At 46.9% G+C, this 14,516-nt stretch overlaps 1 protein-coding gene across 1 annotated transcript in view; it reads left to right on the top strand.

Annotated features, from left to right (window-relative positions):
* Nucleotides 1–14,299, top strand: part of WEE1 (WEE1 G2 checkpoint kinase) — a 35,980-nt gene extending 21,681 nt beyond the window's left edge. Inside the window, exons 2-11 of the mRNA XM_082270754.1 lie at nt 2,228–2,433; nt 2,542–2,605; nt 2,687–2,859; nt 3,153–3,274; nt 4,319–4,465; nt 6,494–6,589; nt 8,588–8,673; nt 9,456–9,626; nt 11,721–11,866; nt 14,121–14,299. Of these exons, the coding sequence (XP_082126880.1) occupies nt 2,228–2,433; nt 2,542–2,605; nt 2,687–2,859; nt 3,153–3,274; nt 4,319–4,465; nt 6,494–6,589; nt 8,588–8,673; nt 9,456–9,626; nt 11,721–11,866; nt 14,121–14,274 (1,365 nt within the window). The 3' untranslated portion in view covers nt 14,275–14,299. The remainder of the gene's footprint in view (nt 1–2,227; nt 2,434–2,541; nt 2,606–2,686; nt 2,860–3,152; nt 3,275–4,318; nt 4,466–6,493; nt 6,590–8,587; nt 8,674–9,455; nt 9,627–11,720; nt 11,867–14,120) is intronic.
* The last annotated feature ends 217 nt before the right edge of the window (nt 14,300–14,516 follow it).

Consider the following 14,516-nt stretch of genomic DNA (forward strand, 5'->3'; position numbering starts at 1 on the left):
GTGTCGGCGGCCCCGGGTGTAGAGGGAATGGAAGGGGGTCGCGGCGGCCCCGGGTGTAGAGGGAATGGAAGGGGGTCGCGGCGGCCCCGGGTGTAGAGGGAATGGAAGGGGGTCGCGGCGGCCCCGGGTGTAGAGGGAATGGAAGGGGGTCGCGGCGGCCCCCGAGTGTAGAGGGATTGGAAGGAGTGTCGGCGGCCCCGGGTGTAGAGGGAATGGAAGGGGGTTGCGGCGGCCCCGGGTGTAGAGGGAATGGAAGGGGGTCGCGGCGGCCCTGGGTGTAGAGGGATTGGAAGGGGTTGCGGCGCCCCCCGAGTGTAGAGGGATCGGAACGAGTTGCGGCGGCCCCCGAGTGTAGAGGGATTGGAAGGAGTTGCGGCGGCCCCCGAGTGTAGAGGGATTGGAAGGAGTAGCGGCGGCCCCGGGTGTAGAGGGAATGGAAGGGGGTCGCGGCGGCCCCGGGTGTAGAGGGAATGGAAGGGGGTCGCGGCGGCCCCCGAGTGTAGAGGGATTGGAAGGAGTGTCGGCGGCCCCGGGTGTAGAGGGAATGGAAGGGGGTCGCGGCGGCCCCGGGTGTAGAGGGAATGGAAGGGGGTCGCGGCGGCCCTGGGTGTAGAGGGATTGGAAGGGGTTGCGGCGCCCCCCGAGTGTAGAGGGATTGGAAGGAGTTGCGGCGGCCCCCGAGTGTAGAGGGATTGGAAGGAGTTGCGGCGGCCCCCGAGTGTAGAGGGATTGGAAGGAGTAGCGGCGGCCCCGGGTGTAGAGGGAATGGAAGGGGGTCGCGGCGGCCCCGGGTGTAGAGGGAATGGAAGGGGGTCGCGGCGGCCCCGGGTGTAGAGGGAATGGAAGGGGGTCGCGGCGGCCCTGGGTGTAGAGGGAATGGAAGGGGGTCGCGGCGGCCCCTGGGTTGGGAAGGGATCATGGCGTGGCATTCTTGGAGACTGGACACTGCAAAGGTCATGGCTGTGAGCAAAAAGGCGGATCTTTTTTTTTTGTAAGCTATTAATTGGTATTAACCCTCTAATCACCGCATCTTACATTCTGAGTTTAAGTAACTGTTTGAAATGGGTGGGGGAGATGGATTGTATTGGGTGGGATGGATAGATAAGGCCGGGACCTTATCTATCACCACCAAGATCCCTGAAAGGGAGAAGTAATTGGAAAACTGCGCTCACTAATACAAAACCCAATCCTTTCATTTGACGCGTACTGGCATTCAGCCGGGGGCTCGGCGGTCGGTACTTCTGCCTTGCAGCACTTCGGTCTTCCGTTCAAATCCCAAGATAAATACTTTGCATGTTCCCCCGTGTATGGACGGGTTTTCTTGGAGTACTCTGCTTTCTTCCCAAACTCCAAAGATAAACTGACCGGTTTATCGGCTCCTATTTAAATTGGCCCTAAAATGATGATCTGCTGAGCTTTCCCAATATGGCGGCCCCACTACCTCCCCCCTCCCCCCAACACCAGTTGAAAGGATAAAAGTTAATTTATTCTTCCTGTCAGTGTGACACTGCGTGACCGCTACGCTGCCAGCCATCATCATGGTATCGGTCATTTGATTATTGCTGGTGCAATGCTTTCCAGGCCTAAAAAAGTAAATGCACGTTTTTTTTTTTTTTTCCTGCAAAAAGTGCTTTTTTTTTTTTCCAAAAGGTGAACTTGTCCTTTTTAAAGCGGTTGTAAACCACTCAACGTTTTTTTTTTTCCCCCCCGTCTTGTCTGCAAGGCAAATGCCTAAATGTGCTAGTATGTATTTGTATTATGTTTTATCATTATTATAATATTATTTTTCACTATTATAGAAAAAAAAAATATATATTTTTTTTTTATTATTTTTATTTTTTATTTTATTTTTATTGTTGTTTATTATTATTATTATTATTGTTGTTGTTTTTATTTATTTGTATTAATAATAAAAATATAAAAATATTTGACATTTACTTATGAACAAAGGGTGGTCAGACAGTGATCATTAATGGGTTCCACACAGTTTGTATTTGTATTATGTGTTTTATCATTTTTATAATATTTTATTATAATTTTTATAATTTTTCACTATTATAGAAAAAAAATATATATATTTATAATAATAATAATATCTGACATTTACTTATGAACATGGTGGTCAGACACTGATCATTCAATGGGTTTCCATACAAAGTTTCAGTCTTTCTCTTGCAGAGTTCCACCAATCACAATGTAACAATTCCATTTCTTGTTTTATCCGCAGAGTTTACTGTCCAGGGCCCGTGGAATCGCCTCCAGTGCCTTGAGGAACCGCGGCACGTCTCTGTTCCAGGATGCGGAAAGGTTGGATCGGTCGGAGTCCCGGTTCAGCACGCCTCACTGCAACGTCAACCCGTTCACACCGGAGTCGGTGGATCTGCAGGCGTCATCGGGGAACCATCGCAGGAGGAAGAGGACCTGTGTGCTAGAGTAAGGATTGCTTTATTTGGAACGCTGCCTCTGGTGGTGATGAGCTGTATTGCTGGTGATTCCAGAATTGCCCGGTTTCTTACCTTTTTGCTGTGTTTTCTGTCTTAGCTCTGACGGGGAGGCGATGGAAGGAAGTGATGGAGAGTTGGATGATGGGATCCGGCCGGCTAAGGTAAATCATCGCGTCAGATTTGGAACATTAAATATGTGATAAGAGTTGGCAGAGATTAATGTTTTGTCTTCTGACCGGCAGAGGATCACCATCACTGAAAGTAACATGAAGTCCCGATACGCCATCGAGTTCCATGAGTTGGAGAAGATCGGCTCGGGCCAGTTTGGCGCGGTCTATAAATGCGTGAAGAGGTTGGATGGATGCATATACGCCATCAAACGCTCTAAGAAGCCCCTCGCTGGCTCCGTTGATGAGTAAGTTGGGTTCAGATTTGTCACCCGGACAGAACCGCCTTATTGGACTTTTCTGTCCCAAACTGAAAAATTAAACAGATTTGGCCAGACTTGCGTTCTCCAGTGTTGTGACTCTCATGAAATGGAAAAGCGGCCGCTTGTCGCAGTGTTGAGAAGTCACAGCAATGGGGAGTGGTAAGCCTGGCACCGGATCTGTAAGCCTGGCACCGGATCTGTAAGCCTGGCACCGGATCTGTAAGATGTACCCCGGTGGGATCTGAGGTCTTGTATAGTGACGGTGGGTTTGCTTGCAGGCAGAACGCGCTGAGGGAAGTTTACGCACACGCGGTCCTGGGTCAGCACACACATGTAGTACGATACTACTCGGCGTGGGCAGAAGACGATCACATGCTTATTCAGAATGAATATTGTAATGGTGAGTAACACAAACGCTCTTTTCAATTATAATCTTATTGTTTAACCACTTCAGCTCTGGAAGAATAGCCCCCCCCCCCCATATGACTAGGCCATTTTTTGCGATACAGCACTGCGTTACTTTACTTGACAACTGCGCAATCGTGCGACGCTGTACACAAAATTTGTGTTTTTTTTTTTTTTTTTCTCCCCCCTTCAAATAGTTTTCTTTTGGTGGTATTTGATCACCTCTGCGGTTTTTATTTCTTGCGCTATAAACAAAAAAGACCAATTTTGAAGAAAAAAAATAAAAAAAAAAAAATTTTTTTTTTTTTTTTACTTTCTGCTATAAAACCATTCCCAATAAAAAAAATGTAAAAAATCTAATTTCTTCATCAATTTAAGCCAATATTTATCTGCTACATCTATTAAAAAAAAAAATAAAAAAAAAAAATCCCAATAAGTGTATTTTGGTTTGCGCAAAAGCTATAGCGGCTACACACTATGCTACATTTTATTTATTTTTTCTTCTATAGCGATGGTGGCGATCAGCGATGCTAACTGACACTTCTTGGGGACAAGTGACACTAATACAGTGATCAGTGCAATGCACTGTCACTGTACTAATGACACTGACAGGGAAAGTCAAAGGTTTAAATGAGTTCCCTGGGTGTGCTTACTCACTGTGGGGCAAGTGCTTTGACTGGAGGGGAACGTAAAGATCCATGATTTTGCTTAGCAAGAACACAGGTTCAGCACATTCCCCTCTCACAGAACGACGGTCTGCCTTGTTTACATAGGCAGAAAGGTGGTCGCCTCTCTCCTGAATGATTGGTGGATTCCGGCGGACATCCCCCCTCTCCCCCCCATCTCGGGTTATACAAACAAGCCAGAATGAATGAAGTGACTCTGCTTGTAGCGGTCAGTTGGATGATTACAGAAGTTTTCTGATGTCTGCTGAAAATGTGACAGTTGGAATCCGGCCGCCTTCACTTTCTCTGCTGTTGGAATGTTCTACTGCTGTGATTTTTGTTATCCTATAAAGCTGTTTTCTGTCGCTCTGCAGGGGGCAGTCTAGCGGATTCCATCAGTGAAAACTACCGCAATATGCGCTACTTCACTGAACCCGAATTAAAGGACCTCCTCCTACAAGTGGCCCGAGGACTGAAGTACATCCACTCCATGGCGCTGGTTCATATGGACATCAAGCCAAGTAAGTCTCCAGCCACATCATTCTCATTCTACACCAGCCTTACTCAACTTATTCTTCTTTTTTTTTTTTTTTTACCTGAAAAAAGCTTTATTGAAATAACATTAGATCATACAATCCAACAATGATCCAATAGCTGAGAGTTCACACGCATCAAAGAACTACTCAACTTAAATATAGAGCCAGGATCGCCTAACTACAGCCCTCCAGCCGTTACTGAACTACACGTCCCATGAGGCATTGTAAAACTGACATTCAGAGTCTTTACTAGGCATGATGGGAGTTGTAGTTCCTGAACAACCTGGAGGGTCATAGTTTGGAGTAGAGAGCGACCGATTATCGGCAAGGCCGATATTGAGTTTTGACCTATTCTGTATCGGCCCCTGAAATGGCCGATCTTCCAAATATTGAGTGAGAAGGCTGGAAGTCGGGGAGCGCTTCTGGTAATAATTGTATTCCTGAAATCCGTCACAAACACCTGATGGTCAACGGCATAGAGGTAGAAAAAAAACTACACAGTTTATTGCATAAAATCAATAGAAGTTAAAAACACCACACACTGGTCAGATGTATACTTCCCCCCACCGCCGATGCACCACTAGCTGGGTTTCTGGCCAGTGTCAACCCCGCCAGCAGGCGTCCGTGCCGTCACAAGGATGGATGGATGCTTGATGTGACAGGGCTCCAGGTGGACCAACAGTATACAGAAGACCGATGCAGGAAACACTTGTGCCAGACAGCTAAAACGGTGGCGGCGTGGGAGATGCCCCGGGGACGCCCCCTCCCGCTCCTTGTAATGACAGCCGAGCGGCTTCTCACCTGCTTCAGTTGTCATTACAAGACATCCGACCGTCGGCTATGGACGCCGGTACCGGGGTGAGGTCTCTAGCTGCAGACATCACTCCGGTACAGCACTTTCCCGAAATATCGGTAAATCAAAAGTCCGATTCCGATATATCCAGCAAAGTGCATATCGGCCCTCGATATATTGGCTTTGCCGATAATCGGTCGATCACTAGTTTGGAGACTCCTGATATAGAGGAATCCTTTAAATAATTTAGCAGTGGATCCCCAAGACATGACGACCATTTCAAGGATAAGTTCACGTTTTGGAGAAAAATAAATTTTGCCGCACACAGGGATTTTTTTATTTTTTTCCTTCATGCATGAAGGTAAAAAAACTTGACCCTTTAGACCACTTTAAATTTATGGCACGTTTGTGTGGTCAGTAAGTTGTAAATATAATAATGCAGAAGACTACAGCCGCTGATCAACATTTGGCTGGTTTGGCAGAAACCATTCTAATTTTGTTCCGTCTATGAGGAGGCCGGATGTACTGAAGTCACATAAATTGTACTAACAGCCTGTTGGGTTTTTCTTCCACCCGATCACTGCCTGCAGCTAGAACGATCGTATACTGCTGGTGGGGTAAAACTCCATGCGCCCCCTGCTGGCAGAACACAATAGCGCTGTGAGAGGAATCTTCCCCCATCACCACTGACTCTGGGGGGGGGGGGGGGGGATTGAGCAATTTTATTTTCCTTCACCCACAAGAAAATAGCATCATGTATGGCCTGCCTTTGCATATTTGACACCCAGCGCAGATTAGCACGCATTACTGTAGAAACATTTTTTTTTTTTCTGTAACAAACCTGAATTTGAACAAAGAATAGTAATGGCAAGAAAAGGGGGGGACTAATGGTGGAAATTGTAGTGCCCCTTGCATTGGTGGTCATTGGAAAAGTGCGGCCTTTTATTAGTAGTTTAGTGGTCCCATACATTGGTGGTGAATGGAAGGAGGACCCCTTATATTATGGGTGGGTGGGAGAGGAACACTCTCTTGATCGGTGTGTGCACACAGCATACGAGATAATTGATGGCAGTGGTTGAGTGTGAAGCTTATCATTGCTCAGGGAACCCCCACCAACCCCCTGGGGGAACCCGATGGCTCCGCAACCCCCTGGAGGAACCCCCTGGTTAGCAGCCCTGTTGGAAATCTGAATTTAAAACTTACGCTTTTCACTCTTCTAGGTAACATCTTTATATCTCGGACGGTGGTGCCCAGCTCATCCATAGAAGAAGTGGATGATGAAGATTGCGGTCCTCTAAAAGTGATTTATAAAATAGGTGAGCTCTCAAGTTTAGCTGTTTTTTTTTTTTTTTGTGTGTGTGTGTGTATATATATATATATATATATATATATATATATATATATATATATATATATATATATATATATATATATATATATATATATATATAATCAGACATTTTTTAATTAGAACTTAGTGCTTGTAAATTTAGGCTGTCATTTTATTAACTACCGCCCACCATATAGACAAATGGCGGGTGCGATTCCCTCGTTCTGGGACGACATATGACATTCCACGCTCGTGCACCTGGTGATCGCACTGCGTCCCGGGGACATGGCACGATCTCGGTAAACAGCCGATGAGGTGGCTCTTTACCCATGTGATCAATTGTGTCCAATCAGTCGATCACATATAAACAAGGAAGTGCTGGTAATCCGCTCTCCTGTTCTCACACTGAGTGTGTGGGGGGAGGGGAGAGCCGATCAGCGGCATTTCTTCATAGGGGAGACCTGTACTGATAATTGGGGCCTTGATCATCAGTGCCTATTAGTGATACCAGTCGGTGCCCATTAGTGTTGCATTTTTTTGCAAAAATAAAAAAAACCCAGTGGTGATTAAATACCACCAAAAGCTCTGTTAAGAAAAAAAGATAAAAATGTCCTATGGGTACAGTGTAGCATGACCACGCAATTGTCATTCAAATTGTGAGCGCTGAAAATTGGCCTGGGCAGGAAGGGGGTGAAAGTGCCTGATATTGAAGTGGTTAAAAGAGAAGTGTGGGGTTTGTCTTTTTTCCCCAGTTATACATGGGTAGATGCAGCATCAGTCCCCCGGCTCCTCTTTACTGAGACCTGAGTGATCGAACACCACGATCGCTCGGTTCTGACAGCTCCCCGAGCAGAGGGCTGCTTGACTTGTCAGTCAGCAGCTTCTCTGCTCTGCCCTCTGCCCCCCGGCAGCTTCTCTGCTCTGCCCTCTGCCCCCCGGCAGCTTCTCTGCTCTGCCCTCTGCCCCCCGGCAGCTTCTCTGCTCTGCCCTCTGCCCCCCGGCAGCTTCTCTGCTCTGCCCTCTGCCCCCCGGCAGCTTCTCTGCTCTGCCCTCTGCCCCCCGGCAGCTTCTCTGCTCTGCCCTCTGCCCCCCGGCAGCTTCTCTGCTCTGCCCTCTGCCCCCCGGCAGCTTCTCTGCTCTGCCCTCTGCCCCCCGGCAGCTTCTCTGCTCTGCCCTCTGCCCCCCGGCAGCTTCTCTGCTCTGCCCTCTGCCCCCCGGCAGCTTCTCTGCTCTGCCCTCTGCCCCCCGGCAGCTTCTCTGCTCTGCCCTCTGCCCCCCGGCAGCTTCTCTGCTCTGCCCTCTGCCCCCCGGCAGCTTCTCTGCTCTGCCCTCTGCCCCCCGGCAGCTTCTCTGCTCTGCCCTCTGCCCCCCGGCAGCTTCTCTGCTCTGCCCTCTGCCCCCCGGCAGCTCCTCTGCTCTGCCCCCTGCCCCGGCAGCTCCTCTGCTCTGCCCCCTGCCCCCGGCAGCTCCTCTGCTCTGCCCTCTGCCCCCCGGCAGCTTCTCTGCTCTGCCCTCTGCCCCGGCAGCTCCTCTGCTCTGCCCCCTGCCCCCGGCAGCTCCTCTGCTCTGCCCTCTGCCCCCCGGCAGCTTCTCTGCTCTGCCCTCCTCCCTCATTGGAGCGCTGGGCTGTGGATGGGCGGGGAGTGGCCTGCTCAGGCTCTCAGCAACTCACTGCGAGGCCATCTCTGTGGTCTCAATGACGCGGTGCCTGGACCGACATCTGTGACGAAGTCCGCTCTCTGCTGAAAAATGGGCACAGGAGTGCAGAAGAAACTGCACTCCTGTGATCCATAGGAGATGTACAGCCAAACGAGCTTTAAAATAACAAACATGTCCTACCTGTGCTTTGCAGTGGATTTACGCAGAGCAGCCCTGATCCTCCTCCTTGGGTGCCCTGCTGGTGCTCCTTCCTTTATTCCCTTCCTTCCTCCTTCTTTTTTTAATCGATTTTTAATTCATCATGATTCTGCTTCTCTTTGAACAGGTGACCTGGGTCATGTGACCAGAGTATGCAGTCCGCAGGTGGAGGAGGGAGACTGCAGGTTCCTGGCCAATGAAGTCTTACAAGAAGTGAGTGTTGTGGATTGGATCATGTGATGATTCAGCAGTCTGTGTTCTGTATATGTAGGGCGATGACGGTTATAAACGTCCTCGTTGAAGCGATTATCTTTCTGCATGACGAGCAAAAAAAAGGTGGATCATAAGATGTGTGGGGAAATTTATCTTACTGCAATCGCATCTTCCTATACTTCTTATGGAAATGTTTTATAAAGACGATGTAGAGCAAAGTTGAAGACAGCCAGGGCCGGATCACGCTGGAATCCCGCATCTTCCTATGCAGGGCCATTTTATTTTTCTTGGAGTTATTTTTTTTTTTTTTTTTCTTTTTTTTTCTTGAGTTTTTTTCAGCCCATAAGTTTGAATGGGCTGCAGGCCACACTTAGTACCTCACCTAAATTGCATGATCCTGCGGTACCGTGCGATTTTAGTGACCACAAATGCACTGCGTTGGGGGTGCTGTTAAGAATACATCGGTGCCCTCATCAGAGGCGGTGCGTTTTTGAGCGCAGTCCTGGAAACTTACCTTTCCTGCATTTCCCTACATGCCTTTTGTGATGTGAACCGGCCCTGAGGCCCCTTTTCACACTTGTATGACCTGAAAGTCGCGTGATTGTCGCAATGCCCGTGTAATCTTGAGGTCTGTGGACTTTAAGTCACATCAAAGTCAGGCCAAAGCAGTGCAGGGACTACTTTGAAATCGCTGCGACTTAGGCTGGCCATACATGTACAATTTTTTTCTATTGGGTTTACCAAAAACCACACAACTCTCATCATTGCAATCTTTCCTGCAGGACTACTCCCAGCTGCCAAAAGCAGACATATTCGCCCTGGCGCTGACCGTCTGGTGTGCTGCCGGCACCGATCCCCTCCCATCCAATGGAGATCAGTGGCATGAAATCCGGCAGGGGAAATTGCCCACCGTGCCTCAGGTGCTGTCCCAGGAGCTGATGGATCTCATTAAGGTAAGTGGTGACGCATTTGGCTGCCTGGAAGAGTTGTGACACGGGGGACCAGCCCTGTGTGTGGGCTAGAAATTGGCTTTAACCACTTTGGCCCCCGGAAGGTTTTACCCTCTTAATGACCAGGCCATTTTGTTGAAAAATGGCACTGCGTTGCTTTGGTCGCACGACGCTGCACCCAAATAACAATTGATGTCCTTTTTTCCCCACAAATAGCTTTCTTTTGTAGATTTATGGACTTTCTCTTTTAGTAATGGCAACAATATTCTTTCTTCCTCCTTTCTTCTTTCCTTCCTTCTTCCTTTTTCTTCCTTCCTGCCTTCCTTCCTTTTTTTTTTTTCTTTTTTTCTTCCTTCCTTTCTTCTTTTTCCTCCTTTTTTTTTTTTCTTCTTTCCTTCTTCTTCTTTCTTTCCTTCTTCTTCTTTCTTTCCTTCTTCTTCTTTCTTTCCTTCTTCTTCTTTCTTTCCTTCTTCTTCTTTCTTTCCTTCTTCTTCTTTCTTTCCTTCTTCTTCTTCTTTCTTTCCTTCTTCTTCTTCTTTCTTTCTTTCCTTCTTCTTCTTCTTTCTTTCCTTCTTCTTCTTCTTTCTTTCCTTCTTCTTCTTCTTTCTTTCCTTCTTCTTCTTCTTTCTTTCCTTCTTCTTCTTCTTTCTTTCCTTCTTCTTCTTCTTTCTTTCCTTCTTCTTCTTCTTTCTTTCCTTCTTCTTCTTCTTTCTTTCCTTCTTCTTCTTCTTTCTTTCCTTCTTCTTCTTCTTTCTTTCCTTCTTCTTCTTCTTTCTTTCCTTCTTCTTCTTCTTTCTTTCCTTCTTCTTCTTCTTTCTTTCCTTCTTCTTCTTTCTTTCCTTCTTCTTCTTTCTTTCCTTCTTCTTCTTTCTTTCCTTCTTCTTCTTTCTCCTCCTAACTGCGATGAGGGAGATCTGTGTTCCTGATTAGTAGGAACACACAATCTCTCTCTCTCTCTCTCTCTCTCTCCCTTATCCTGTCTGACAGAACAGCTGTCTGCCTTGTTTATATAGGCAGACAGCTGTTCTGTCATTCTCCTTGACAATTGCGGGAGGCCGGCAGTGTTCGGTCCCATGGACTGACTCCCACTGTGTCTAATCGCAGCGGAAGTGCGACTCCAGGGGCGCACGCCACCCCCTTTGGATCCTTAAAACAAAATCCTATATATATATATATATATATATATATATATATATATATATATATATATATATATATATATATATATATATATATATATATATGATTTTGCGCTTAAGGGCTGCCCTGCCAGAGTGTATGTTTGGTGGGCGGTCCTTTAAGTGGTTAAAGTTTTTTTTTTTTTTTTTCCCTATTAAAACAAACCATGGTATACTTTCCACCTACATGCAGTTTTTTGCACAGAGCAGCTCAGATCCTCTCAGGTCCCTGGCTGGAGCTCCTGGCCCCTCCCTCCTGTAGAGTGCCCCTGGCCCCTCCCTCCTGTAGAGTGCCCCTGGCCCCTCCCTCCTGTAGAGTGCCCCCACAGGAAGCAGGTTGCTATGGGGGCACCCAAGCTGCAGCTTTGTGCCTATTCAGATACTGCGCTGCCGTTTTTGGCCTGGCCCCCTTCTCTCCTGATTGGCTAACTGAGTTTGACAGCAGCAGAGCCAATGGTGTACCGCTGCTGTGTCTCAGCCAATCCGGAGAGAGTCCCGGATGGCCAAAGGACTCGTGGACACTGCTGGATCTAGATGGGGCTCAGGTAAGTATTAGGGGGGCTGCTACACCCAGAATATTTATTATTTTATTTTTTTTTTAATCCTAATGCACAGAATGCACCCTCTGACTTTACATCTCCTTCATGCAGTTTGATTGGCTGCCTTGTCATTAGCACCGTGCCATTGCTGCTGTGTACTGCTGAATAATTCTTTACTGTACTGACTTGTTACTGACTTGTTACTGACTTGTTACTGACTTGTTACTGACTTGTTACTGACTTGTTACTGACTTGTTACTGACTTGTTACTGACTTGTTACTGACTTGTTACTGACTTGTTACTGACTTGTTACTGACTTGTTACTGACTTGTTACTGACTTGTTACTGACTTGTTACTGACATTTCTCTTCTTGTTCAGCAAATGATTTCCCCAGATCCATCGAAAAGGCCGTCCTCGGTGGCCCTCATCAAACACCATGTGCTCCTTTCTGCCTCCCGAAAAAGTGCCGAGCAACTCCGAATAGAACTCAACGCCGAGAGGTTTAAAAACGCTCTTCTACAGAAGTGAGTGCCCTTCCCCCCAACAAACCTACAGCCTGAATATGAAACCTTCTACTCCCCCTACCTGCAGGTGTCTGTACTACAGAAGTCTTTTCTCAATGTGTGTCTGTTACTCAGTCACTGATCTCCACCTACCTATGGAAAGGGATCTTCTATCACATTTCTCTATGTAGCTCTCCTGTACAGAATGGAATCGCACATTAATAATTTGGCTATGTTCTTTTTGCTTCAGCTGCCATTTTTTTTCCCAGGGGTAAACTAGAGGATGTCCCTATACCTTTTCCCCCCGGGTGTATACTAGAGGATGTCCCTATTCCTTATTTTCCCCCCGGGTGTACACTAGAGGATGTCCCTATTCCTTATTTCCCCCCCCCCGGGTGTATACTAGAGGATGTCCCTATTCCTTATTTCCCCCCCCCCGGGTGTATACTAGAGGATGTCCCTATTCCTTATTTCCCCCCCCCCGGGTGTATACTAGAGGATGTCCCTATTCCTTATTTCCCCCCGGGTGTATACTAGAGGATGTCCCTATTCCTTATTTTTCCCCCGGGGGTAAACTAGAGGATGTCCCTATTCCTTATAGGAGAGCTGAAGAAGTGTATTTGGCTTTACCACATCCGTTTACTTACCCCAGTAGCACAAGCATGCATACCCCCCCCTGCGACATTCTAAGTCCTATTCAGCAAAATTATAGGCCTGCACTTTAACCCTTTCGCTGCCAGGTCTGTACATTGTACAGACCTGACAGTGGGGGGGGGGGGGTGTCGGTATATTGCACACAATCTAGTGGCTGCAGTTATCAGGGTTGTGTATGTGAAACGGAAAGGCGTTCTCCTGCCTCCGCTGTCCTACCCTTCTTGCTGTGACCCCGGAAAGCGACACGCGCATCTAGGTGTCCCTGTCTAGCTTAGCCAGGAAGTAATGTTTTATAGTGCGATATGCATTGCAAAACATTCAGGGGAGACATTCTTGCGCAAGCCAATCGATTAACGCTTATTGGGATTTTTTTTTTTAACCAACAATATGCAGCCTAAATTGATAATTTTTGTTTTTAGATGGATTTCAAAGCAGAAAGTAAATGTATAAAAAAATTATATATAGATAGAGATAGATAGAGATATAGATAGAGATATAGATAGATATATATATATATATATATATATATATATATATATATATATATATATATATATATATATATATATATATATATAATTTTTTTTTTTTTTTTGTATGGCGCAAAAAATGAACCACTTCAATACCGGGCACTTTCACCCCCTTCCTGCCCAGGCCGATTTTCAGCTTTTAGTGCTGTTGCATTTTGAATGATAATTGCGCGGTTATGCAACACTGTACCTACACCAAATTTGTCATTTTCCCCCCACAAATAGAGCTTTCTTTTGGTGGTACGCCTTGGTCACCACAAGGTTTTTTTCTTTCCTGTTTTTTTTCGTTAGAAAATTTTGTAAATACGTTTTTCCCGGCACTGGTGGGGTGGCACTGACAGGCTCCCTGAGCACTGATTGGCATCCCTGGCGGCTATGGGGGGGGCAATCTCTGGCGGCTATGGGGGGGGGGCAATCTCTGGCGGCTATGGGGGGGGGCAATCCTCTGGCGGCTTTGGGGGGGGGGGGCAATCCCTGGCGGCCATGGGCTGGGGGGGCAGTCCCATGAAGAGTCTGCACGGGTAATCAATGCTCTGATTGCCAGCACAGACCCCCCCCCCCCCCTTTTCAGGAAAGCCACCGATCGGCTCTCCTCTCTTCTACTCTGAATTCAGGATAGCTGATCAACGGCACTTCCTATTTATGTTCTTTTATGTTACCAGCTGTGATTGGACACAGCTGGTCACATGGTAAAGAGCCTATGTCATAGGCTCTTTGCCGGGATCGGAGATGTGGTGTCAGAGTGACACACCGATCGCTGCTCTGTTAGGAGAGTCATGGCAAAGGCTGTGATACTTATGTACATGCGTTTTTTTTTTTTATACCCCCCCCCCTTTTTATTTTTAATAAATTTGCAAAGATTTAAAAAAAAAAAAAAAAAAGTCTCTCGCGTTGTCATTATGGGGGATGTTTGTAGAATTTTGAGGAAAATAATGAATTTAATCCATGTTGGAATAAGGCTGTAACATAACAAAATGTGGAAGAAGGGAAGCGCTGAGAACTTTCCGGAAGCGCTGAGAACTTTCCGGATACATTGTATAAAGGTTCCTAGAATTTCTGATTTGCTGATCCTCGTTTTTTCTTTCTTCCAGGGAACTGAAGAAAGCGCAGATAGCAAAAGCAGCGGCGGAGGAGCGAGCCTTGTTTCCCGACAGAATGACCACGCGATCGACGGCGCAAAGCGGCAGAGCCGCCCGCCTCATAGGGAAGAAAATGAACCGATCGGTCAGCCTGACTATATACTGATCTATATATAAAGTGCTGAGCTGCGTACAAAGCTGGACTTACTCGTTAAGATATATATATTTTTTTTTACGTGCTTAGCATTTGTTTTCTTTGCCGGATTCGCCGACCAGGAGCATCGCTGCTGATTTTTTAGGTTTTTACACTTTTTTCCTAGAAAACTCCACGAATGACGGCTGATAATTGATTCACTTCGAGGCCTTGAGGAAAAGTCCGACCTGCCATAACGATGGCAGCACCGACAG

This window comes from Pelophylax lessonae (assembly GCF_965119305.1).
Source record: "Pelophylax lessonae genome assembly, chromosome: 10".
In the NCBI taxonomy this organism is placed as follows: domain Eukaryota; kingdom Metazoa; phylum Chordata; class Amphibia; order Anura; family Ranidae; genus Pelophylax; species Pelophylax lessonae.